Genomic DNA, 23,984 nt, shown 5'->3' with positions numbered 1-23,984 from the left:
CTGCGCAGCCTTCATTGAGGTGCCTGGACCAAGCGTGAGGGGTGTGCACACAACAGATAAAGAACATATTCCGGCAGTCCTAAGAGGCACTTTATTGCATAGGGTTCAGGGACTGTGGCTCTCTCCCTTTCCTGCACTGCATAGAGCTCAGAGGGGAACAGGCAGGGGGTGGGGGTGGGAGGAGCAGGAGAGAGCACACGCAGGCACTTTCTGTGGGGGCAAGAGGATTCTGGGAAGGGGACGGGAAGCAGTGAGGAGCAGGCTGTCACCAACCTACCCCTTCCCAGCACCGAGAAGCCGGCCCTGGGTGGCAGTGACTTGAGTGTTTTGGGGGCGCCGGCCCGAGCAATGGGCAACCTCACATGTTTGCTGGGCTGTAACACAACAGGTGCAGCTGCAGGTTCTGATCCCAGTGGCGCAGCAGCAGGAAGAGGCCCCGGGCCGCAGCCTTGAGGGCAGCCAGGTCGAGGCCGTCAGGCAAGTGCTGTGCCTGCAGCCAACAGTCGGCCTTAGCTGCTGCGAGTTCCCACTCGCCAAAGGCGGCGGCACAGCGGTGCTCCAGCCACGCGAGTGCCACGGCTGTGGCCCAGGTTCGGCCCCGCAGGTCGGCCCCAACCGGCCCTTCTGCTGCCTCCGAGGCCTCGGTGTCTGAGCCCCGCCCACTGTCCACCTGGCCGGGACCCTCGGAGCCTGAGCTGGGGGACGGGCTGCAGGAAGCTGTGGCACTGTCGCCCTGGCCAACACCAGGGCCCAGAAGAGCCCAGGGAGATGAGGCTGAAGTCGGGCTGAGGCTGGCGCGGTGCGCAGCAAAGGGGGAGGCGCGGCACAGTCGCTCCTGGGGGATGCGCACCGCTGTGCAGAAGGGCGCGTCCAGGCGGAAGGAGCCGGGTGCCTCTTGCAATCGCACCTGAGGAGAGAGGAGGTGGGGGGAGAAGCGAGCTGAGATAGCGCCCCAGCCTGGCAACGCCACCCTCCACCTCCCGAGTCCTCACCAAGGGCAGGTAGTCGTGGTCGCTTCCTTCACTGTTGTGGTCACTAATCTGGCCTGTGTTAGGGCCTCTGGCCTTCCGAAAGCCCAGGCTAAGCCTAGAGGAAGGCTGGGGGGGCAGACGATGAGAACCTCCGGTGGGGGCTGCAGGGTCCCACAAAGCAGACTTGCAGTTGCCATTTTGGTCTGCGTCCGAGCTGCCTGCCAGGGAGCCTCCCTGAAGTCCTGCAATGGAGCTAGTCAGTGCCAGTGGTGGTCGCTAAGCTCAGTTGCTCCTTGCCACTTCCCCCAATTTGAGTGTTACCTTTAGAGTGGGCAACTGTGGTCAGAGGAGCTGCATCTAGATGGCCCCGAGAAGCAGAAGGGGTACCTGGGGACTCGGCTGGTTCTGCAGGGGCACAGAAGATGGTTTGTACAAGAGGGTGGCCAGTAAGGTGAGGGCCAGCACCTGAGAGGTGATCAGGGAGGGACCCTACCTGAGCTCCGCACCTGCAGGGCTGTGGGCAGGACCTCCCTAGTGGTAGCGTCCACAGCTACAGGGCAGGTGAAGCAGGAGGGGGCAGAGCTGACCTTGCTTGTCTGAATGGCTCGCAGCCAGGACCTGCGGGCATGGCCTGTACAACCATGGAGCAGTATGCTGAACAGGAGGGGGTGCACTCCCATCGCCCACCCTCTAGAGAGCTTCCTAGAAAAAAATCTCAGTGTTCCCCATAGCTTCTCCCTCTGTCCACTTTTGAACAGAATGGAGTCTTTCTCAGGGTCAGGACTAGCTCAGACTCCCCAACTTTGACAAGAAGTGGTTAGGCAGAACCCCTCAACTCATAGCAAGGCTAGGCCCCCTAGCCACCCAGAAATTCAACATTCTGGACACCATGAAGGAACCATGACTGGTGCCTGTTCCATCCACTCACTTCAGCACAGCCAATACAACTTTCTGTGATGACGGAAATGCTTTATGGATCTGCAGGATCCAATACAGTAGCCACTAGTCACATGTGACTAGTAAGCACTTGAAGTGTGGCCAGTGCAACTGATGAACTGAAATTTTAGCTGTATTTGATTTTAATAGTCTTCTATTAAAATAGACTTTTAAAAATGTTATGGGCATTGTGCATCATTACAAGATCACATTTTCCTGTCGGCGGCTAAGAAGCGTGCCAATTTTGGGTCCCATGTTTGCAACGGCACATAACCTGTGCTGTGCATCTTTAATAAAACCTCATTACCCCTTTCATTTTATTATCCCTCTTTTCCCCATTGCCCTGCTTAATATTTTTTTTATTGTCAATGTGGGTGAACCACCTAAAATTGTGACTACGTGCGGTACAGAGTGACCCAGCACACCCCCCTCTGCCATTGCCCCATTCAGGCTCCATGGGCGCTGAGCGGGCCCACCAGCGACTTACCCCAGTCAGCCATGGTCTCAGCGCCTCCTCGGAGAGCCAGCTGCTCATTGTCGCGGACCACAGAGGCTGCTGTCAGCCGATGGAGGGCTTGGTCCCAAGCACCTTCTCTTTCAGGGGGTGATGCAGGCAGGGAGCCATCATTCCCAGACCCCCATAGTGTCTCTAGCCCAACACCCACCTCCCAGCACACAGGCTGCTCCCCACAAAGGGCCCGGATCACCACATGGCAGCGTGGAGGCTGGGGAGGTAGCGGCATTGCTGGGGAGCCCAATTCCCTGTCGGGGGGCACAGCCGTGAACAAGAAGGGTGGTTCCATCAACATGTCCCAGTCCATGGGGGCTGGGGAGAGCAGGTTTCCTGAGGAGACAATGGCAGGACAGGGCAAGTGTGGTGCCCCGGGCCCCACCTCCGCAAGGCCTGCTTGGTGTCAGAATCCAGCTCCCTATCCAACCTTTACCTGAGTCATCCAGGCCTGGTCCCAGCTGCTGCCCTGGCTCAGGGCCTGACCCATCTGGTGCTGCACCCAAAGAGGGGTGCCGGGGGCGGCCATGGACTGGGTTCACCTGGCCTGGGGGTGATGAGAGGCTTCGGCCAGCCAGAGCTGCTCTGCGTTGACGGCCCAGCACCTCAGCACTTAAGGCCCCAGGCTGCATGAGACAAGTGGGGTCCACTGGTCAAGGAATGTAGAGCTCCTGGCCATCACACACACGCACGCACACACACGCACACACACACACACACACTGGTCACATGACATTTTGTCTGAAACCCTAAATGGCTGCTCACCACCCTTAGAAGAAAGGCTAGGCTCCTTAGGGCTTCTGGTCTCCTTCCTAGAGGCGTTTCTCTCCACACCCTATTTCTCACTTAAGGTTGTTGCTTGTCTGTTTTGTTCATGTAGTCTCCCCCTTTGCCTGGCTCACTTCTCCTTATTCTTCCAGGTAGGGCCCTGGCTTTCCTGACACCCTCAGACAGGGTTAGTCACTTTGACTCTGAGCCCCCATAACACCATGCCCTGTGCTCATCACTGAATGTCGGGTGGCATCTTCATTATGCATTTCTCCATCTCGCTCTTCAGCTAGAGCGAATAGTAACCACTGCACAATGTGTGGCAGACAGCAGATGGTCAGCAAATGTTTGCTGGATACATGGTAAACGGATGTGGACTGAATCTCACCTTGACTGGAGCCAGTGGGGGTGGAGGCAGCGGGCAGGACCGGGAGCCTGCAGGTTCTCCCCAAGCCAGGCTTCGGCAGCCTTGCTGAGAAGGGGGATCCAGGGGAGCACTGCCTTCAGGGGAGCCAGGGCCCTGGGAGCCGGGGGACTCACTGCTGCCTGTGGAGCCTGGGCCTGGCTCAGGGCTGGCAGAGCAGTGGGTGAGCACATACTGCTCCCGGATATACGAGGACTGGAAGATGCGGCGCCATATGGCTGTGTCGGAAGAGGGGTTGGGTCCAGGGTCTGTGACGGGGTCAGTCAGAGCATCCGTACCTGATGGAGGGAGGAGAATGGACCCCAGGCCTGGCTTCTCCCACTGCCCATTCCTCCTCCGGCACAGACACACACATGCACACAACACTTACTCCGCTCTGAGTCCCCCGCAGCCCAGGGGTTGGACAGCTCTCCTGTCACAGTGCCTGTTCCCAGTGGCTCTGAGGTGCCAGTGGGCTCAGTGCCAGGGCTGGTGGCAGATGGCACCTCCTCTGGGGATGGGAACACAGAGCCACCCAAGCTCTGCCAGCCAGGCTCTTGGCCCTAGAGAGGGATAGTCACTGGGGGGGAAACCTGATTGTAGTTATATGCTACCTCTTTCCCAACAGGATTTAAGATGGCTAACTGCAAGAGGCAATAAAGTTAATAAACCAGAAATGAAAGCCCAGTACTAAGTAAAGAGGAAGCACCCATGCTAACTGTAGGGTTAATAGAGCTAGTGCAGCTGAGCTTCAGGTTTGGCCCTGAGCTTCCTGGCAACCAGGCAACAAGGCAAATAGTCCATTATAGAGAGAGCTCTCGTGATCAAAAAGGAGGAAGCATGCTTAGTTCTTCTGGAGAAAGAAAGCTTTTCATAATAAAAACAACTCTCATTTCTCAGACTCCTACTATGTGTCAAGTATCCTACCAGGAGCATATACATTATGACCTCTAATTACAACCCTGTGAAAAAAATCAGTATGAGGAAATGGGCTCGGAGAAGTTAAGTTTGACTCGCCCAGAATCAAACGGCTAGTATATGGCAGAACTGGGATCTGAGATTTCATCTAGACTCTGCTCCCTCTGTTCCTGAATGTTTCAGGAAATAATTGGATAGTGCTTTTTGTAGGGCACTGTGTGAAATAATGAGCAAGTTTTGACAAAAGCTCACAGCAAATGCTGGAGCTATTTTCTGTGTCTTTGTACTTTAGTGCACTTTGGCAAAAGCCAAGGGCAACACACTACAGAACAACTCAGTAGAAGACCTCATGATGGGGCAAGCTGCAGTCACCCTGGGTGGCCCAGTGTGGTCTCTGAGGAGGCTTGGGGGTAGCAGGAGAGTTTAGCACAGGAAATGAAAGAAGGGTTTGGAAGAGATTCTGGGGCTTCAGCTATTCCAGGCCCACCTCCCAAACCCCAGCCCAGGCCTACCCCAGGGGGGCGGGACCGGAAGCCATCCACCCTGAAGAGTGAGCAGTAACCCAGCAGCTGGTCCCCAGGGTAGAGTGCTGGGATCTCCCGGGGGGTCAGCAGTGCCTCCACTGCATCAGGCACAAACCAGTCCACAGAGATGTCACTCAAAGCGGGCTCCAGTGCCTTCCGCAGAGCCTGTACCAGCTGTGAGGAACGATCAGAGAGAGGCCATAGGAGAGAAAGAGGTGTCACACAGCTCAGAGTGGGAAGACTGCTCTTCCCCTGATGCCATCTGCCCAGCCTCTGGCTGAGGGGAGCAGGAAAAGGCTGGGTCAGGCGAAGGAGTGGGGATAGCAAAAAGCGAGGGGACTGAGTGTTCAGTCCTCAGGGCTTGGTCTGTCTCCTAGCCTGAGCTGTGCCACATGGATGAGGCACAATTTATCAGAGCTATGACTCAGTACCAGGACACAACTGGGGGGTGATCAGAGCTGTGCCCCCCCCACTTTAGCCTCCTGAAGCACCCCACAGCAGCACCAGCAGCTCCTCCCATTTGGCTTCTCAAGGGAGAGTAGGGATTGAAATGGGGGAGAAGTCTTGGTCTGGGTGCCAGGAGACCCCATGACTTAATTGGGTTCTGTTTCAGACTGTAACTTGGGAGGACTTCCAGGGATGGAAAACAGGCCTGGGCTCAAGCTCACCATGGGCTGCAGCCTCTCCCCAGGCCTCAGGAAGTAGGCCTGGCCCCTGCTGAGGGCAGACAGACCCTGGAGCAGCTGGTGGCAGGCAGGCCCTAGCCCAAAGGAGAAGCACCTGATGAAGGAAGGGAAGCAGCTGTGACCTTCAGAAGAAGCCTCTTGGAGGGGGGGGGGTCAATCTCAGACACCAGTCTCTCCACACCCCATACCTGGCTGCCCCCCTGTGCCACCTCATCAGCTCCAGAGTTTGGTGGGTCGTGGCAGCCATGGGTGAGGCAGCAGTGAGCAGGAACAGCTGCCGAGGGTGGGCCCTGTGCTGGGGCTGCCTCATGGCCCAGTCCAGCGCAGCCAGCACATCTGGGGGACCGCCCGCAGCCTGCAGAGTCTCGACATTCTCACAGATCAACTGCACAGTGTCCTGGAGAGAAAAGGAACAGGCTGGGCCACGCTGGGCTACAATATCTCCACTAGACCTTCACGTCCCTGGGCCACACTCACATCACTGCAAAGCCGGCTCGCAGGGAAGAAGGGCTGCACTGATGTGCCAACTATCGCCACGTTGATGAGCGTCTGGGACGGGAGTGACTTCACTGCCAAAACAATGGCGTCCTAGGGAGAGCAGGGAGGGCAGCGTGAGGCAGGCCTATGGGCCTTGGTACAGAGGAAGGAACAGCAGATCGATTGCCTGCCTTCTCCAGGCCATGTGTAAAATGAAGGTCTGGATCAAGTAATCTAGGAGAAGCCGTGTGTGTGTGTGTGTGTGTGTGTGTGTGTGTGTGTGTGTGGTGTGTGTGAGAGACTGTGTGTGAGAAACTCTGTGAGTGAGAACCTGGGGCTGTAGCGAGATTCTGAGTGTGTATGAGAGACATTTGTGCATATTACTCTGGAAGTATATATGGTACTTGGGTTTGGATTAGGTGTGACTTAATATAACTTTATGTATGAGAGAGGCTCTTGGAATCTGGGAGAGACGTGTCTGTGTGAGTATGAGAAAGAATGTGTGTGTGCGCACGCTGCAGCCCACCTCAGACCGCTGCCCCACCCATCCCCTGGTCCTGCCCACACTGTGCCCCCACAGGCCTTGTGTGCTACACTGCTGCCATCCAACAGGAAAAGGAACTCCCGGGTCGCTGTGCCCAGGTGTCCAGGCTTGGAACTCAGGTCCGGGCAGAAGCTTAGCACCAGCACTGGGTTCAGCAGGATGTCCTTGTGGAAGCGTCGCTGCAGGAACCACACCTGAACATGGGATCCCAGAGTCATTCTGGGCCAGTCTTCGTGTAACACCAACCTGACTGGCAGCAGGAACCAGCCCTGGACACTTTTTCTATCTACTTCACCCAGAAGAGGCATTTTTGCAGTCATTTGAATAAAGGCGAGAGTAGAGGCAGGTCACTGTCCTCTGCCTGTGTCAGACTTAGCCCCCATTCTCTAAGACACATCCCAGGGAGCTGTACGTGGGCCCTCCTGTGACAATACGCACCAGCCCTCTCAGATGGTGGTGGCACCATTGAGAGGTCTTACTGGGACCAGAGGCACCTCACCCGTCCCAACGTGAGTCTGCTCGCCTGTTCCTCACACACAAATGCAGCCAGCAGTCAGGCCAGGGACCCGGTCATGTCCCCAGGCAGCTATACCTGCCGGTCCCCATCACTGTCCCTTCGCTGTAGCCTCTGGAAATCCCGGCGGGCCCTAATCCGGGCCTCATATTCTGCTGAGCTCAGGCTGCCAGCCTCCAGCATTAGGTGCGGCTGGTGGGGCTCTGGGGAGGAGGGGACACAGCTGTCAGGGAAATCCCCGTCTCTGGACCCCAACTATCCAACCCCACTGTTCCGGGAAGACCTTGCAGGTCTGACCTCCCTGTACCACCGGGCCCACCCTCACAGATGACTTGTCCACCTGGCTTGGGGTCCAGAAATCTATGCTTGAAAACAATGCTACCCAGGTGGTCCTGAAGCAGGTCAGAGCTGGCCCACTGTGCTCCCCAGTCTCTCACCACTAGGGTGCAGCAGGATCTCCAAGGCCCTGTCGCAGGGGTGACCCTCGGCCAGGGTGACACAGATGGTGGCTGCAGAGCTGGCGTGAGGGGGCGCGTCTGCCCGCAGAGCATGAGAGGGGCTCTCCAGGCCTGAGGGACATAGACGCAAGGAAGGGTGATGATCTCCGCACCCCCAAGTCAGTACGAAGAGCATAAACATCACCTTCCCAAATCACAGTATATGGGGGTGGGGTGGAGGTGGGGGGCAAGGATCATAACTGATTTAGCTCTGTTCTCAGAGCCTGATCTATAAGGTTGAATGGAAAAGGGGGGGGTTGGCCTGCTTCCATGGGCTGGAAGGCAGATTCCCAGCTCTGTTCCTGGCTGGTCAAAGAGTTATACATCCACCAATTACTGATTTAGCATCATTCCCCACCTCTTGCACAAGGAAACACCATTTCATCACCTGGACCGGTCTCATTATAAGCCTCTCTCCTCCCACTGGTAAGTAGAGTGGGACATAAATAAATGACACTGACAAACCTAGGGGCGTGTATTATGTAGAAGCAGCTGGAGGACGCTCCTACTGTGAGATGGGAGGTTCCTAAGTCTTAGGCCCCTGTCTTCTTTTCATCTTGTGCTCCTCCCACCCCCAGCCCTGAATTATTTCCCAGTCAGCTATACTGGGCGGGGCACCCACCTGCCAGCAGGCATGGCCCAGTCACCAGCATCTCGAAGGAGAAGGTGTATGGGGCAGGGCAGCGGGCAGGGCCTAAGAACACATCCGGAGGAGCAGCTGGCTCCTCCCAGGCCAACCCTTCCTCCTGAGGGCTGCCCACCCCGAAGCAGCTGGTAGGGCTGGAAGGGAGCATGAGGAGAGTCACCGGGCCACTACCAAGGGCCCTAGCCCCTCTGGCTGACTGGCTCCAGCCTTTCTCCACCCTGCCCATCCCCTGGGAACCCTGCCAAAGCCCCCTCACCCGCACTAGACCCAGAGAAGCCGAGGGAGGGACGAAGAGAATCACCATAGGCCCAACCTGTCGTCACAGAGCCCCGGAGATCTGGGGGGGCCTGGTGGACCTGACGGGGCCAGTGGGGTGAGCACCGAGGGCAGAGCCACGCGCAGCACCCCATCAGGCCTTGAGGGCAGCTCCTGGCTGCTGCACAGGGTCACTGTCATGGTGCCGGCCGCGGCGATGAGGCCGGTGGGCAGCACGAGTGTGGACCGGGCCTGGGCCAGATCCAAGACAAGATGACCTACGATGAGTGAGAAAAGGGGTCAGACGGGGCTGGAAGCAGAAGAGATAGGGAAAATGGGGTGGGGGCAGGCATCAAGTCAGGGGAGTCTTGACAAGGGGGACTTTGTGTGGTTGGAGAGACAAACGATGACACAGAATGGGATAGGAGATAAATGACAGTAGGAAGAGAAGCAGATGGTGAAAGGACCTGGCTGTCATCAGGAAAGGGAGCAGTGACAACACTGCTAATGGAGGGTTTAGGAAAACAGGGCATGTCCATACCACCCCAAAACCCTGGACCCATACCCTCTGCTCCTCTTTCCCTGTCTGCACCTATCCAGTCAATCCTTGGGTGTCATCTTTGTAAAGGACCTTCCCTTGTGGACTGACATCTCCCAAAGCCTGGGCAACCCCTGCTCACAAATTCCCTGCTCATGAATAGTTAGGGGTTCCCCATTGCCTACGAGGAGTGGCTCTAGAATTTTCTACCCAAGAGGAGTTTAGGAGCAGTAATCTGCTGGGACGCTGACTAGAGACCACAAAGCTGCATTTGCGTAACAAGCACACCATTTTACTTAGATCACAGGTTTAACTGGGAACGGATGGAGTTGTGGGGGTCACCACTGCTGTTAAAGGAAAAATGGCCAGATGTGTACAGTGGCAGTCAAGGCCCTACATGGTCTGGCTCCAGCGTACTTTAACAGCCCTACTTTACCTCACTTTCTCACAATAAAGAGTGGATAATCACTTATCCATTCTTTTGAGAAATACTTGCTGAATAAATGAAGGCAAGAAAAAGATGGAAGGAAAGAAGGAAGGTAAGAAGAAAGAAAAGGGCTTCCTCCTCAGCCAGCTGAGGCTTGGGGATAGCCTGCTACAATGGCAAGAGCACAGTTTGAGTCTTGGCGCCATAGCTTCTAACTCTGTCCTTTGGTAACTCTCTTGTTTTGAGGAACCTCAGTTTCCTCATCCATAAAATGGGGGTCATAATGACAATATCTCAAAAGTCATGGTGAGGAATAAATGAGATAATATATGCAAAGCATCCAACACCTAAGAGACCACTGCTGTTATTTTCATCACCTATAAAAGAGGAAAGGAGAACAATACTTGCATTACATCCCTCTCTGGATTCAAATGAGGTAATACCAGTGACTGGGCTTTGTCAAATGTAAATCACTATAAAAATAAAGTATTTTATTACCGTCATCAAGTACAATTTACTTCCAAACCTTCGCTTACACCATTGTCTCTGCCTGGGGTGTCTTTCACCTCCTCACCACTTCACCACATCCTACCCTTTCTTTCAGTCAAATGCTGGCTCAACTTCCTTCTGGAACATTCCTCACTCTGGCCTTTAACTACCTACTGGGCTTATGCCAACTCTCGACACAGCTGGATTCTGTTCCTCTTCTCACCTCCATGGTAAATCCCATGTGCAGGAATCAAATGAATGTACAAATAAATAAATGAAAGAAAGAAGTACAAGCCACAAGACCTAGCACAGGGGTGGGATTCATCCTCACCCAGCACTCACTGAGCCCCTTTGTAGTGTGAGGCTGGGACCTGGAGGTGACCAAAACCATGTTCCAGGCTCAGGAGCTAATGCTCCAAAGGGGAAAACAGACGTGTGACTGCCTGCCTGCTGTGTCTGCCTCCCTGGCTGAAAACCTCGGGTCAGGCCTCAGTCACAGTCCCCCAGCACCTGGCGTGCACGTCAGGTGCCTAGTTCACAACTGTTGAATAAAGGGATGAATCAATGAATGAAAAAAAAAAAAATCAGTGACTGGAGGGAGGAGGGGCGAGACACAGGAACCAGAGTGCGGCTGGTTTTGCGGTGGTGGTGTGGTGGGGAGGCGTCCTGGACTCACCCTGCGCACAGCGGCGGGGCGTCGAAGCCCCCAACCCGGGACCTAGCGCGCGGCAGCAAGCCGCCTGCGAGCGGCGCCGGCTCTGCAGCTGGAAGGAGACGCGCCGACCCGCCGCCTCCGCCTGGAAGCCCGATACCACTTCGGCCTCGGCCAGCGGGTACACAAACACGCCTGGGGCAGAGGGCACAGGCCACGGTGTCGGACCTCGTCGGCACCCACTCCCTACCACCTCGCGCCCCTGCCAGGCCTCACCGTCCACCGGCTGTGGCTGCGGGTTGTGGTAGGTGAGCCGGGCCCGCAGGCTGAGGCACGGTCCGTTGGCGCAGGCCCGAACCCAAGAGTCCGTGAGGGTCAGCGGCGTCCAGCTGGAGGGGCAATACAGGCCGGGCATGGTGCCCTAGGGGAGGGTGGTCGATGAAAGGCTGCGCAGGTTGAGCCCAGGGCAGCCCACCTACTCTGGGGAAAGCCCACTGGGAGAATCTAACTCTGGCTGGAGGACCGGACCTGCAGGGGGCGCAAGGCTGATCCCAGGTTCAGGCCGCGCGGACTGGCGGCGAGGGGAAGGAGGGAAGAAAGCAGGGAAGGTGGGGGGGATGGCGAGACCTGCATCCTCTCCCGTTACCTGGGAAGCCAGGGCGGCGCTCAGCTCCCGGCAGCGCGGGGACCCGGGAAGAGGAGGGTTAATGATTAACTGGCGCTCGGGGCGCCCAGCAGTCCCGCTGCCGGCTCCAAGACGGGCGCGCGCGGGGGGTGGGGGCGGAGTGTCACAGCTGTTCCATCACCCGCTCCCGGGCCTCACCGCCACCCCCGTACCTGTCGGCCCCCCGGGGCTCCCCGCGGCTCCCAGCTGTCGGAGGTAGCGCGGGTGGAGAGATGGAAGATGCTCTGGGTGGGGAGCAAGGGTTTAAAGGGCCAGCGTCCTCCTGGGTGCCCCTAGCCCAGCAAGGAACAGCAGGGGTGGGGTGGGATGGGGAGCCAAAGGGCTGCATCTTTCTCCCGCGCCTCATCTGACCCGGGCCCTGAGACTGGCTGCAGGCCGGAGTGGAGGGGGTTGGGTTGGGAAGAACGAGATAGAGAAGCGAAAGGAGGGGGTCTTTTGGAGACAAGACAGGGAGAATTGTTGGGGTAGGGGGAGTCCGTGAGATCCGTCCAGGGTACCTCTCCCTACCCTGGCAGAGCTCATTTGGGAGTGGGGGACCGCTGCAGCCGCCGCCGCCGCCCCACAAAGCCGAGCTGTCAGGCGATGCTGCTGGCTGGATCTAGGGATTGTTCCCTCCCCGCGGGCAGCCCCAGCCTCACCGTCGCCTCCTCTGCGGAGTTCTGGGCGCCACGACGGGACCACGGTGTGTGATGCCGCCTCTGCGCCCGGGGCAGCACTCAGTTGCGGCACCTGCAGGGCGCCCACTCAGGACTCCGGCTGTGAGCGCTCTGAGTCCACGCAGGGGCGTCGGCCCTGCGGCTGCGAGTCCCACCCCCGTTCTGAAAGGCCGCCCCTCTGGCCCGCTTCGGCCCCGCCCGCCGATGCGGCGGGACTAAGGCGCCCCACTCTCCCAGCCCCCTCCCACTTCGGGCGCGGTACCGCCTCCACGCCAGTCCTGGCCCCTGCAGCCAGACAGGGCACCGCAGTGCAGGGACCGCGTCTCTGCCGCCGCACAGCCCCCCATCAATGCGGGACCGAAGCTTCCGAGGCCCCACCCTTTTTGTCCTTCAGGAAGTGAGGCGTCCTGCACAAGTAGCAGAGCTGCTCTGTCTGCAGCCCCCCAGCACTGCAGCGACCCAAAATTTCCCACTATCACCACCCCGCACCCCAGGCCTGGCTAGGCTTCCCATCACTGCAGTGACCCTTCCACATCACTGCAGCGAACCCCAGCGCCCTATCACCGTTGGACACCCCACGCCTCAAGAAGCCAGTCCCCTTCCTTTGCAAAGTGCTCCTTCTCACTGCAGAAACCTTCCCCATCACTGCAGGTATCTTCAGCTGTGTGATCACTTCCATGACCACTCACTCCAAGCAGGGCTCCCCTTCACGGCAGCGACTTCCGCTCACCACGAGCAGCCAGCCTTATCCCTGCAGTGCCATCTCCCCACTTTTTCTGGGAGTGGGGAGGATCAACCCCTCAGACTTTGACTCCCTGTACTTCAGTTGTCCACCACCTCCGAAGTGAGGCCTTCCAGCCTGCAGAACCTTCTCGTGGCTAACCCTCATCTTAGCAGTGAACCCCCCACCCCATCTCATCACTGCAGCACCCCTAGGAGAAAACAGCTCTGCCTGTAAACAGGTCCCTTGATATTGGCAGAATTTTTATGCGGCTTGACAATGCTATGCTGCAAAAGATTAGAGAAGTCTAAAACCTCTCCCCCTGAGCCCTGAGGGAGAGTCTGGGAGCCCTGGGGAAGTGACCATGTTGGGGCGGGGGTCACCTATGCAAGTTTTCTTGCAGAGGCCACACTCAGATTGTGCAAAATGAGCTTGAGGAGAGCTGAGGGGATGCAGCAAGTTGGGAGTGGGCTCTCAAGCCAGACTTAGGTTCTCACCTCCCCCCACTTACTCTGGCCTGATTCCAGTCACCAGCATCATACTGGCCCAGGGGAATTCCCTGCCTCCTTTAGCACCTGAGCCCTCAACCACAATCCTTTCTCTTGCTCAAACCACTTACCATGGTAGCCTTAGCTTGGCCTTTCCCCAAGGAACTTCATGGGTGGAAATGCACAAAGATACTACAGAAAGCATAGACACCATTACAATGGTCCAGCCTACAGGGAGCTCCAGTTGGGTTCTACCCCTTTCCACACTATCTGAGCCATGGTTCCATTGACACCTTTCCTCCTTTCTCTGTTGAACCTTCCCCCAGCCTCATTCTGGTTGAACATCCTGGTACAGGCTTGGGGAGAAACAGTAGATAGTGAGTGGGCGGATGGCTCCTCCGGGTGCTCCAGGTCTCCAGGCAGGAGGCCAGATCCGGAGGGCTCCATGGAAGTCCAGACAGTGGCCACTTCCCCATGGTGTTTTGTGCTCTGCCCCTTCTGCAAATGAACCAAGAGCTACACCTGGCCCTTAGGCGGAATAAGATGTTACAGGGAGCAGTCATTAAGGGGCCTCAAATACATGTAAATGAAAAAAGAGGTCCTTGTCTTCGTCCTGAGGAGAGCTTGGATGTACAACAGTGTCCCGGGAAGATGGAATTCCTGTCAAAGACTAGACGACACACTGTTAGAAGCCAAGCTTTGCTGGGAAGCTGGACCAGCCCTGAGATTCTGCTGGAAAGGCTATCTTAGCTGAGGCAGGTAGAGGGAGAGAAAAGTCTGCAGCTCCAGCTCAACAAGAGGTCTCTGAGGCCCAGCCGGGAGGCATTCTGGTAGTAGGGCTGCAGCATGGCAGGCAGCTGAGGACAGGAAGAGACAGCTCATCTCCACAGAGCCCCAAATCAAGTTCCAGGAGGCCAAGGAGATCCTAAGCGGGGCTAAAGAATGGCATGAGTTTGGGTGCTCTGCTATATGCCAGGCTTAGGGGAAGGGGTGGGCGGTATGGAGTTAAAAAGGCATAGCATCTGTCTTGCAAGGCTCATACTTTAGTGAAAAAAGCAGACACATAGTTACAGTAGATTAAGATGAGTACTGCGTTACAGAGATATACTGGATATTATTAAAGCTTTTTACAGGGAGCTTTCAGGAGGGGCACTTAACCTGGTTGTGGTGGTCGGGGTACAGTCAACAATTATACAATAAATTTTTAAACTTATTTGGAAATAATTTCAAGGCTTAGCAAAAGTTGCAAGAATAGCATTTTGGGGGAACCATTTGAAAATAGGTTGTACACATTATGCGTCTTTACCCATAAATACTTCAGTGTGTATTTCTTAAGAACAAGATTGATACATAGCCACAGAATAGTTGTCAAATTCTGGAAACTTAACATTGAAGCAATGCTATTATCTAAACTACAGTCAATATTCCAATTTTCTTAATCATTGCCAAAATGTTCTTCATAGATATCTTCCCTCCCCCATCCAACCCAGGATCATACATTACATTTAGTTGAGAGTTCTCTTTATAGTTTTCTTGTATCAGAAATAGGTTCTCATTCTTTTTGTCTTTCATAATACTAGCATTTTCGAAGAACACTGGCCAGTTGTTCTGTAGAATGTCCCTTAATTTGGGTTTGTCTGTTGTTTCCTCATAATTAGATTCAGAATATTCACTTGGCACATATCACATAAGTGATATATCCTTCTCACTATATCACATCAGGATATCCATGGCAGTTACTATTTCTGGTGATGTTAACTTTGATTAGTGGATTAAGGTAGTGTATTAGGGTTCTCCAGAAAAACAAAGCCAATAGATTATGTGTGTGTGTGTGTGTGTGTGTGTGTCTTTATGTTATTTATTTATTACAAGGAATTGGCTCACCCAGTTATGGAGGCCGGCAAGTTCAAATTCGCAGTGTGGGCTAGCAGGCTGGAGACCCAGGAGAGTCCATGGTACAGATGAAATCCGAAGGAAGTCTGCTAGAGAACCCCCTTGCTGGAGAGGCTGATTTTTTAATTCCAGTCAGGCCTCAACTGATTAAATGAGGCCCACCTACATTATAGAGAACATTCTACTTAATTACAGTTCACCAGTTTAAATGTTAATCTCATCCAAAACTACCCTCCAAGTTGACATAGGAAATGAACTATCACAGATAGGGTTGCCAGGTTTTTCCACTATGATGCTACTATTTTTCTTTTTTGTAGTTAAATAAGTACTTTTGTGGGGAGATAGTTTGAGTCTATATAACTATTCCAATCTTCATCAAAATCTCACCTACAAGTTTTAGCATCCATTAATGTCCCAATTAATATTTTATGTCAGAATTATTGACATAATTTATATACAATAAAATTCACCATTTTTTATTGTGGCAAAATACAGATAAATACAATTTACCTTTTGTTATATAGTACATTCACAATGTTGTGCAACCATCACTACTACCTAGTTCTAGAACATTTTCATCACCCCAAAAAGAAACCCATAACCAGGGCCGGCCCGGTGGCTCAGGGGGTTAGAGCTCCATGCTCGTTAGGCTGCCGGTTCGATTCCCACATGGGCCAGTGGGCTCTCAACCACAAGGTTGCTGGTTCAACTCCTCGAGTCCTGCAAGGGATGGTGGGCTGTGCCCCCTGCAACTAGAAAACGGCAACTGGACCTGGAGCTGAGCTGCGCCCTCCACAACTAAGACTGAAAGGACAACAACTTGAAGCTGAACAGCACCACAACTGAGATTGAAAGGACAACAACTTGACTTGGAAAAAAGTCCTGGAAGAACACACTGTTCCCCAATACAGTCCTCTTCCCCTCCCCGCCCCCAAAAAAAAGAAAAAAAAAAGGAAACCGATAACCATTTAAAAGTCACTTTCCATTCCCCCATTCTCTCAGTCCTTGGAAACTAATAAGCTTTTTGTCTCTATAGACTAATGTGCTTTTTGTCTCTATAGACTTCCCTATTCTGCATATTTCATACACATGAAATAATACAACATGTGGCCTTTTGTGTCTGGCTTCTTTCAGTTAGCATAATGTTTTCAAGGTTCATCCATGTTGTAGCATGTGTCAGTACTTTTTTCCTTTTTATGGCAGAATAATATGCCATTGTATGGATAGACTACTTTTGTTATCCATTCATTAGTTTATGAACATTTGAGGTTTTTTCACCTTTTGTCTATTGTGAATAGTGCTGCTATGAGCCTTCATGTACAAATTTTTGTTTCAACATCTATTTTCAATTATTTTGGGTACATACCCAGGAGTGGATTTGCTAGGTCATATGGTAATTCTATGTTTAACTTATTGAGGTTTTCCATACCAGCTGAATAATTTTATATTCCTACCAGCAGCATACAAGGGTTCCAGTTTTTCTATATCTTGCCAATAGAAATCAAAACCTCAGTTTATACTTATACTTTATACTTTTGGTGTCATTTTAAGAACTCTTCACTAAGTCTTAGGTCCTGAAGATTTTCTCATATATTAGTTTATAAAAGTTTTATAGTTTTACATTTAATTCTTTGATTTATTTGAAATAATTTTTTACATACATGTAAGGTATTGAGACTTAGGTCAAGGTTGTGTTTTCATTTTTGTTCTTTTCGTCTATGGATAGCTAATTGCTCCAGCACCATTTGTTGAAAAGACTATCCTTCCTCCATTGAATTGCTTTTGCACCCCTGTCAAAAATCAGTTGGCTATATTTGGGCAGGGCTGTTTCTGAGTACTCTGTTCTGTTCCATTGGTTTGTGTGTCTGTCCCTCTGCCTGTACCAAATAGCCTTGATTACTGTAGACATATAAGACATATAATAAGTCATGAAATTGTGTAGATTGATTCCTCCCACTTTATTCTTATTTTCAAAATTGTTTTAGTTATTCTAGTTCCTTTGCCTTTCCACATAAATTATAGAATAATCTTGTCTATATCTATAAAAAAATCTTGCTGGGATATTGATAGGAATTACACTAAACCTGTATATCAGGGCTGCTGGTTGGCTCAGTTGGTTAGAGCGCAGTGCTCATAACACAACCTTGCCGGTTCGATTCCCACATGGGCCAGTGAGCTGTGCCCTCCAAACCAGAGTGAAAACAACGGCTTGACTTGGAGCTGATGGGTCCTGGAAAAACACACTGTTCCCCAATAAAAAAAAACCAAGAAAAAAAAAACCTGTATATCAGTTTGGGGACAATTGACATCTTTACTATGGTGAATCTTCCAATCCACGAATACGGCCTGTTTCTTCATTTATTTAGATCTCTTTTGTTATTCATATTTTGTTCTAGATTTTTAAGCTGTAATTATGACAATAGCTACAAGAAATTACATTTTTCTATGCAATTATCATGATAAAGGAATGTGACCTAGTCTTGGGGGAAGGGCCAGAGATACTATTCTGAACATTGAAACTTGAAGGAGTAAGAATTAGCTAGGCAGGTGACGAGGAGACACTGTCTAGCAGATGGAACTGTGTATGCAGACGCCGTGAGTTAGGAGAAAGCGTGGAGCGGTGCAAGGAATAAAGGAAAGTTTTGTGTAGTTACTAGATTATTTAGGGCGTTAGAGCCTTCTTAAGGATTTTCAAATTTACTTGAAAACTAGTGGAAAGTCATTAGAGGGGTTTTAAGCGAGGGAATGATGTGATCACACAGGGTTTTTTATTTATTTAATTATATCTTTATTTTTTAAATTGCCTTAAAGTATACATGAAATTTACCGCCTATAGACGAAAAAAACATCCAGCCTAAGAAAAAGCTTGTAAGAGTTTATTTGAGCCAAACTGACGACAATGGCAGGGAAGCAATGTCTCAATTGATTGAGACAATGCTTTGGAAAATGGCAGGTTGGCAACGTGTTTTGTACATTAGAATCAAAGGAGGAGGGTTACATCATGAAATCCATTGGTTGTAGTTTAAGAGGGTGGGAGAAAGCAAAGTGGGGAAATCTCTGGGATTGGATAAAAAGCAAAATGGAGAGACACACACTTCTTTTACATTGGTGGGTACAGGATAGTTAATAGCATTTTACACCACGTTAGAGATGGTATTTGGGGAACAAGATAACAATGAGAGATTTTGTAGTTGCCTGCTCTGGTGCAGTGGGTTGTGTCCCCTGAGGGGGGGGTCAGAAAAAAGGGATTGCTGTGACATTTCAAGGGTATGTTATCTTAGATGCAAAAAGATGACAGATAGGCTCACTTAAGGCAAAGACTGACCTTTGTCAAGGAAGCTAAAGGCCAACGGTGTGACTTCCTGCCATGGCCCACCTTTGTTAGGAATTTTTATGTTCACACCCGCCATTCTATATGGTTATTTTCAGTCTCCAGACCTTGTCAGGTTTAACCTATGGCCCCTTTTCCGTCCTCACACCTTAACTGTTTTTAAGTACACCGTTCTTTGGCATTAAGTATAGTCACATTGCTGTGTTTTATTTTTTAATATCGTAAAATTAATGCATAGTTAGGATAAAAATCTTAATGGGTGTTCAGTGGAAAGTAAAAAGTCACTCTCCCTTTCTTTCTTCTGTTCCACCTCTAAAAGTAACAACTGTTATCATTATTTCTTATGCTCTTGTTCCTTCCACCATACATTGGAGAAGATATCCTACAGCAATAAATACACGGGTGTGTAAGGGAATGTAGTCAAGGATTCAAACCTGGTTTTAGGGACAAAAAAGAGGGAAACAACCTATTGTCCACCCAAAAGAAAGCTATTGAATAAATAAGTGATTGTACATCCATATCATGGAGCATTTTGTGTTGCTATTAAAAAGAATAGCATATACACGGATGAAAGCAAAAAGCAAATTGCAGCATGATGTGCATGGAATGACTCCATTTCATTTAAACAAGCAATTACCAAAGTCCTCTAGAGATAATATCAGTGTGGTACAAACTTCCTCCTAGGAGAGGAATTGACCAGAACACAAGGCGACTGAATCACCTTGTCAGTCATTCCTCCATTATTTCTTCTTTCCAAAACCCCAGGGCAGGTCAATTCCCTCCTCGCCTCCTGCTTCTCCCTAAAGGCTTAGAAGGTTTCAACACCTTGGTGGTGATAGCAAATGGGAGCAATTAGCTGCGATGTTGTGTGTTCTCTGCCCTAGGACTCTTTCCCTCCACTTTCCTCGAACTCCTCAGTCACTGAACTGGAGTGGGCCTTTGGACCTTTCCCACTACCCCTTACCAGACAGAATGGCTGATATCCCCAGGGGAATATGAGCTCCCAGGCCAAACTAACCAGACACCTGGGGGTGGGGGGGTCCAAGTGAAAAACAACAAATTAGACAACGTATGCTTTCTAAAGTAGAAATATTCAAACAGAGCGATCAAGAATTCAGAATAGGTTTTTTGATAAATATGTAAGGAGAGAAAGGAAGATGTCAGCAACATATATATATAAAAAAAAGACATTATATTGGGGTTGCGGGTGACCTCAGTTGGTTAGAGCGTGGTGCTAATAACACCAAGGATGCCGGTTTGATCTCCGCGTGGGCCACTGTGAGCTGCGTGCTTCTTAAAAAACAAAAAAAAATTATAAAAACAAACAAATAACCAAGTGGAACTACTGATCAAAATGTCATATCAGCGAACCAAATTTAAAAACAAACAAACAAAAACTCTGAAATCCCAACACTTATAAAAACAAATGTTTGAGGACAATACTCATTTGGTGGCACAATCTGGAGTGTCACAAGCTATATATAATATGTAGTTATCCCACTCATTGTGAATATTCCTCTTTTCCTGCAGGAGGATGAATGTGTCTGATTTCAGGATACTGTTCCAGACCCCACTGGGGGTGTGACATAATATACAATATTGCATTCGAGTGTTATTGTGCTCTGTAACTTTCTAACATTTTAAATATTCTAAATTCTGAAAAACATGTGGCCCCAAGGGTTTCATATTTTTTTTCCTGAATTTTCATAAGAGTTTATTTGAGCCAAACATATGCCAGGGAGCAAGATTTCAAATGCTCCCCGCAAGGGTTTCAATAAGTGATTGTGGACCTCTTAGGTATGAAAACAACAATTAAAATAAAGAATATGATAGATGGGATTAATAAGATGGAAACAACTGAAGAATGAATTAATGATCCAAACTAGAAAGATATTCCACTGGCTTGGATGGAATGGCTTAATAACTAACAATGGTAGTTTCCCCCCAGTTAATCTATACATTCAGTGTAACCTCAATTAAAATCCATGGGGATTTTCTGAAATGTAACAAACTTACTTCAGTATTTATACAGAGAAATAAAGTTTCAAAATTAGCAGTCAATATATAAAAAGAATAAAGAGTGGGGCTTACCCTACCAGATATGGTACTGGTACAAGAACAAATAGACCAATACAGAACCTGACCCATGGATATGATATGATATGATATGATATGATATGATATGATATGATATGGAGAACATAATATGCAATAAATGTGGCACCACCATCACTGAAGAAAGGATATGTTGTTATGTAAATAATGTTGGAAAAACTGGTTCACTATATGCAGAAAGGTGAAAACCATGTTCCTATACAACAACACACACAAGGATGAATTCTAGATAGATTAAGCCTAAATAAGAACAATAAAACTATACAATTAATAAAAAAATAATGTTGCATAAAATCTCTTGTTACCTATGGGTGGTAGGGAAGGACTCAAAAGAACAAATCATTGTTGCAAAACACTGATGATTTTGATTACATAAAAATTAAGTATTTCTTCTCCACCAGACACTTACTAATTACAAAGGGAAAAGTAGCAATTTGCGAGTAGAAACCTGGCAGACACCCCCTCAACCAAGTAATCAAAGTTAACATCACCAGGAATGGGAGAAATTGACATCACATGCCTCCTGATAAGACGCACTGAAAAGGCACAGCCTCACTTCTGTGATATTCCTGCCCCAAATGCATGGCCTAAATTTAATCATGAGGCAACACCAGACTAACTCAAAGTGAGGTACATTCTACAAAATAAATGTCTTGTACTCTTCCACAATGTTAAGGTCGTGAAAGATAAAGAAAGAATGAAAAAGTGTTCCAGATTAAAACAGGCTAAAGAGGCAGGACGACTAAATGCAATTTAGTGTGATCCTGGATTAAAAAAATTTTTTTTTCTATTTTCCCTTTTTCCATCTTTTTCTATAAAGGAAATTGGTGGTACAATTGGCAAAATTTGGATAAACTCTATAGATTAGATAATAGTACTGTATCAATGTTTATTTTCTGATTTTGATAATTGTACTATGGTTGTATAAGGAAACTGCTTGTTTTCAGAAAACAACATACTGTGGTATTTAGAAATAAAGGAGCATCATGTCCACAACTTGCTCTCAGATGGTTTAGGAAAAAATTATACACACACACAAATGCCCACAAGTGTGGCAAAATGTTAACATTTAGGGACTCTGGCTGAAGGGAAGAGCAGAATTCTTTGTAATATTTTGCAGCATTTCTCTAAGTCTGAAATTATTTCAAAATAAAATGTTATAAAAATTAAGAATTTCTGTTTAATGAAGGACACTAAGGGGAAAGTTAGTAGCTGGTACAATGACAGAAGATGTTTCCATACAAATAAACTTACAAATTTAAACGTTCATTTGATTATGGATAAGGTTTGGAAAGATATCTATAAATCTGGTAACAATGGTTTCTTTAGGGAAGAGGGGACTAGAATGGGAAGGAGGGTATTAACTATTTATTTGCATTCAACTTGTTACAACATTCATGTATTACTGTTATATTTTTAAATATTTTAAAAATTTGTAACAATCTCAAGCGTATAGAAAATTTGAAGTATAGAAGGAACTTCCCCCCATGAACCATTTACAAGTAAGTAGTCAATTTATGTCCCATCACCCGTGTTTTCATGTGCATTTTCTATAATCAATGACATTCCTCTTCATAACACAGTACAATCATCAAGATCAGGAAATTAACATTAATACATCTCCAGCATCTAATTCTCAAATCCCACTCCAGTTTCGTCTAGTGTCCCATGAATGTACTTTACAATAAAAAGAAAAAATCCAGTTCAGATCACATGTTGCATTTTGTCATAACTCTGTAGTTTCTTCACTCTGGAACAGTTCCTTAGTAGCTTCTTGACTTTCATGACCTTGACATTTTTGAAGAGTACAGGATAGTATTTGGTAAAATGTCCCTCAATTTGGGTTTGTCCGATGCTTCTTTGTGATGAGACTCAGGTTACACTTCTTTGGCAGGAATATCGCAGGGGTGATGCTGTGTTCTGATTGCATCCTATTGAGTGACACGTTGTTCTGATTTTACATTACTGATGATGTGGACTTTGATTACTTGATTAAGGTGATATTTGCTCGGCTTCTCCACTGTAAAGCAACTCCTTTTCCCTTTATAATAAATAACTGTTTGAGGTGGACATAATTTGAAAATGTATAAGTATCTCATTCCATATCAAACTTTTAGTGTATTCATGTATTTATGTATATCAGTATTGACTCACATTTCTGTTTTATTCAGGGGTTATAATCAATATTTATATTGATGCTCAAACTGTCCCTTATTTGTCCAGTGGGAGTACTTTAAGCTGACTTTTGTGTCCTTTTGACACGTCCCATTCTTTCAGCATTTCTTTGCTTTCTAGTACAAGATTTCTAGACTCGTCTTGTATCTTTTCTCCCTCAGCCGTAGAATCAGCTCTTACACAAGGCAGCACTGGCACCTTATAGTGAAGAATGATATTTAGAAGCCAGGATTTGGGAACTGGGTATGCTCCTTGACATTGGGGTAGGGTGTGTCACTTCTCAATAGTCAGAACTGGGACAGAGCTGCATACACACTTAAATCTATATTTATTTCTATATCTCTTTGTGTTAAAAACCATGAGATCATACCAATATCTAATTTTAATCCAGCATCACAATGTTCATTCTAGTTTTTTCCCCTTTCAATATCTGTAACTTCCTCCCCCAACTGTGAGAAACCTGGCTCCCCTTTCCCCCGATGTAGTTATTCATATGGCCCACAACCCTATACCCATCATCCTCTGCGGCCTTCAGATGCCCTTCTCACTCTACTTGGTCTCCAAAACTCTGTGTTGGGTTGCTGCCCCCTCTGCCCCCTCAGCGAATGCCCTCCTCACCCCAAACTTGCCCAACACTCTACCAGGTGTTCCCCTTCTCAAGAATGCCCTCCTTGCCCTGCTTGGGCTCTGACTCCCCACGCCAGGCTCTACTCCCTTCCTCAGTGCTTAAGGCCACGCCCACGCATGGACGTCCTCACCTCTCTCGGACTCTCACACCTCACAACCTTCCCACACAGATGCCCACCTCCCCCTGTTCAGGTTCTGACATCCTGCTCTGGGTCACCAAGGGAGACCCCACCTGAGTGTGGACAAGTACCTTGCTCTACTCCACCTACTGGCTTCAGGACTGAATTATTCAGAAAGGGAAGGGAAGGAAAAAAGGAGACTTTTTAATTTTTAAAAGTTCAAGAGTACTTTTAGATCAATGAAACTATTCTGTATGATACGACAATGGTGGATACATGTCATTACATATTTGTCAAAACTTATAGAATGTACAACACCAGGAGTGAATCCTAATGTAAACTGTGGACTTTGGGTGACAATGATGAGTCAATACAGGTTCATCAACTGTAACAAACGCGCCACTCTGAAGGGGAGGCTGTG

At 49.3% G+C, this 23,984-nt stretch overlaps 1 protein-coding gene across 8 annotated transcripts; it reads right to left on the bottom strand.

Annotated features, from left to right (window-relative positions):
* Nucleotides 1–68: 68 nt before the first annotated feature.
* VWA5B2 (von Willebrand factor A domain containing 5B2) lies at nt 69–12,497 on the bottom strand. 8 transcript variants are annotated; one of them, XM_074328789.2, is made up of 20 exons: nt 12,077–12,321; nt 11,030–11,174; nt 10,778–10,948; nt 8,706–8,925; nt 8,369–8,526; nt 7,687–7,818; nt 7,328–7,452; nt 6,774–6,929; nt 6,192–6,302; nt 5,903–6,111; nt 5,697–5,808; nt 5,017–5,202; nt 3,978–4,149; nt 3,572–3,885; nt 2,852–3,041; nt 2,395–2,751; nt 1,465–1,602; nt 1,293–1,376; nt 993–1,213; nt 69–907 (listed from the first exon to the last, which is right to left on the bottom strand). In XM_074328789.2, the coding sequence occupies exons 2-20, from the start codon at nt 11,166–11,168 to the stop codon at nt 359–361; spliced, it is 3,744 nt and encodes a 1,247-aa protein (XP_074184890.2). In that variant the 5' UTR covers nt 11,169–11,174; nt 12,077–12,321; the 3' UTR covers nt 69–358. The 8 variants fall into 8 exon arrangements, with proteins under 8 accessions (XP_074184890.2, XP_074184894.2, XP_088650153.1 ...); XM_074328793.2 differs by having other exon boundaries at nt 8,694–8,925; nt 11,030–11,142; nt 12,077–12,281; XM_088794027.1 differs by lacking the exon at nt 12,077–12,321 and adding an exon at nt 11,400–11,555 and having other exon boundaries at nt 8,694–8,925.
* Nucleotides 12,498–23,984: the final 11,487 nt, after the last annotated feature.

The sequence above is a fragment of the Rhinolophus sinicus genome, chromosome 17 (genome assembly GCF_057876585.1).
Source record: "Rhinolophus sinicus isolate RSI-liver-muscle chromosome 17, RSI-T2T, whole genome shotgun sequence".
NCBI classification, from domain to species: domain Eukaryota; kingdom Metazoa; phylum Chordata; class Mammalia; order Chiroptera; family Rhinolophidae; genus Rhinolophus; species Rhinolophus sinicus.
This window is presented reverse-complemented; position numbering and strand designations above follow the sequence as displayed.

Coding starts and splice junctions, on each gene's coding strand:
- VWA5B2 (XM_088794027.1), bottom strand. CDS start 11,168: ATGCCCGGCCTGTATTGCCCCTCCAGCTGGACGCCGCTGACCCTCACG. Junction 5,809..5,902: donor TGGCACAGGGGGGCAGCCAG/GTATGGGGTGTG, acceptor TTCCTTCATCAG/GTGCTTCTCCTTTGGGCTAG. Junction 1,603..2,394: donor TGAGACCATGGCTGACTGGG/GTAAGTCGCTGG, acceptor ATGGTTGTACAG/GCCATGCCCGCAGGTCCTGG.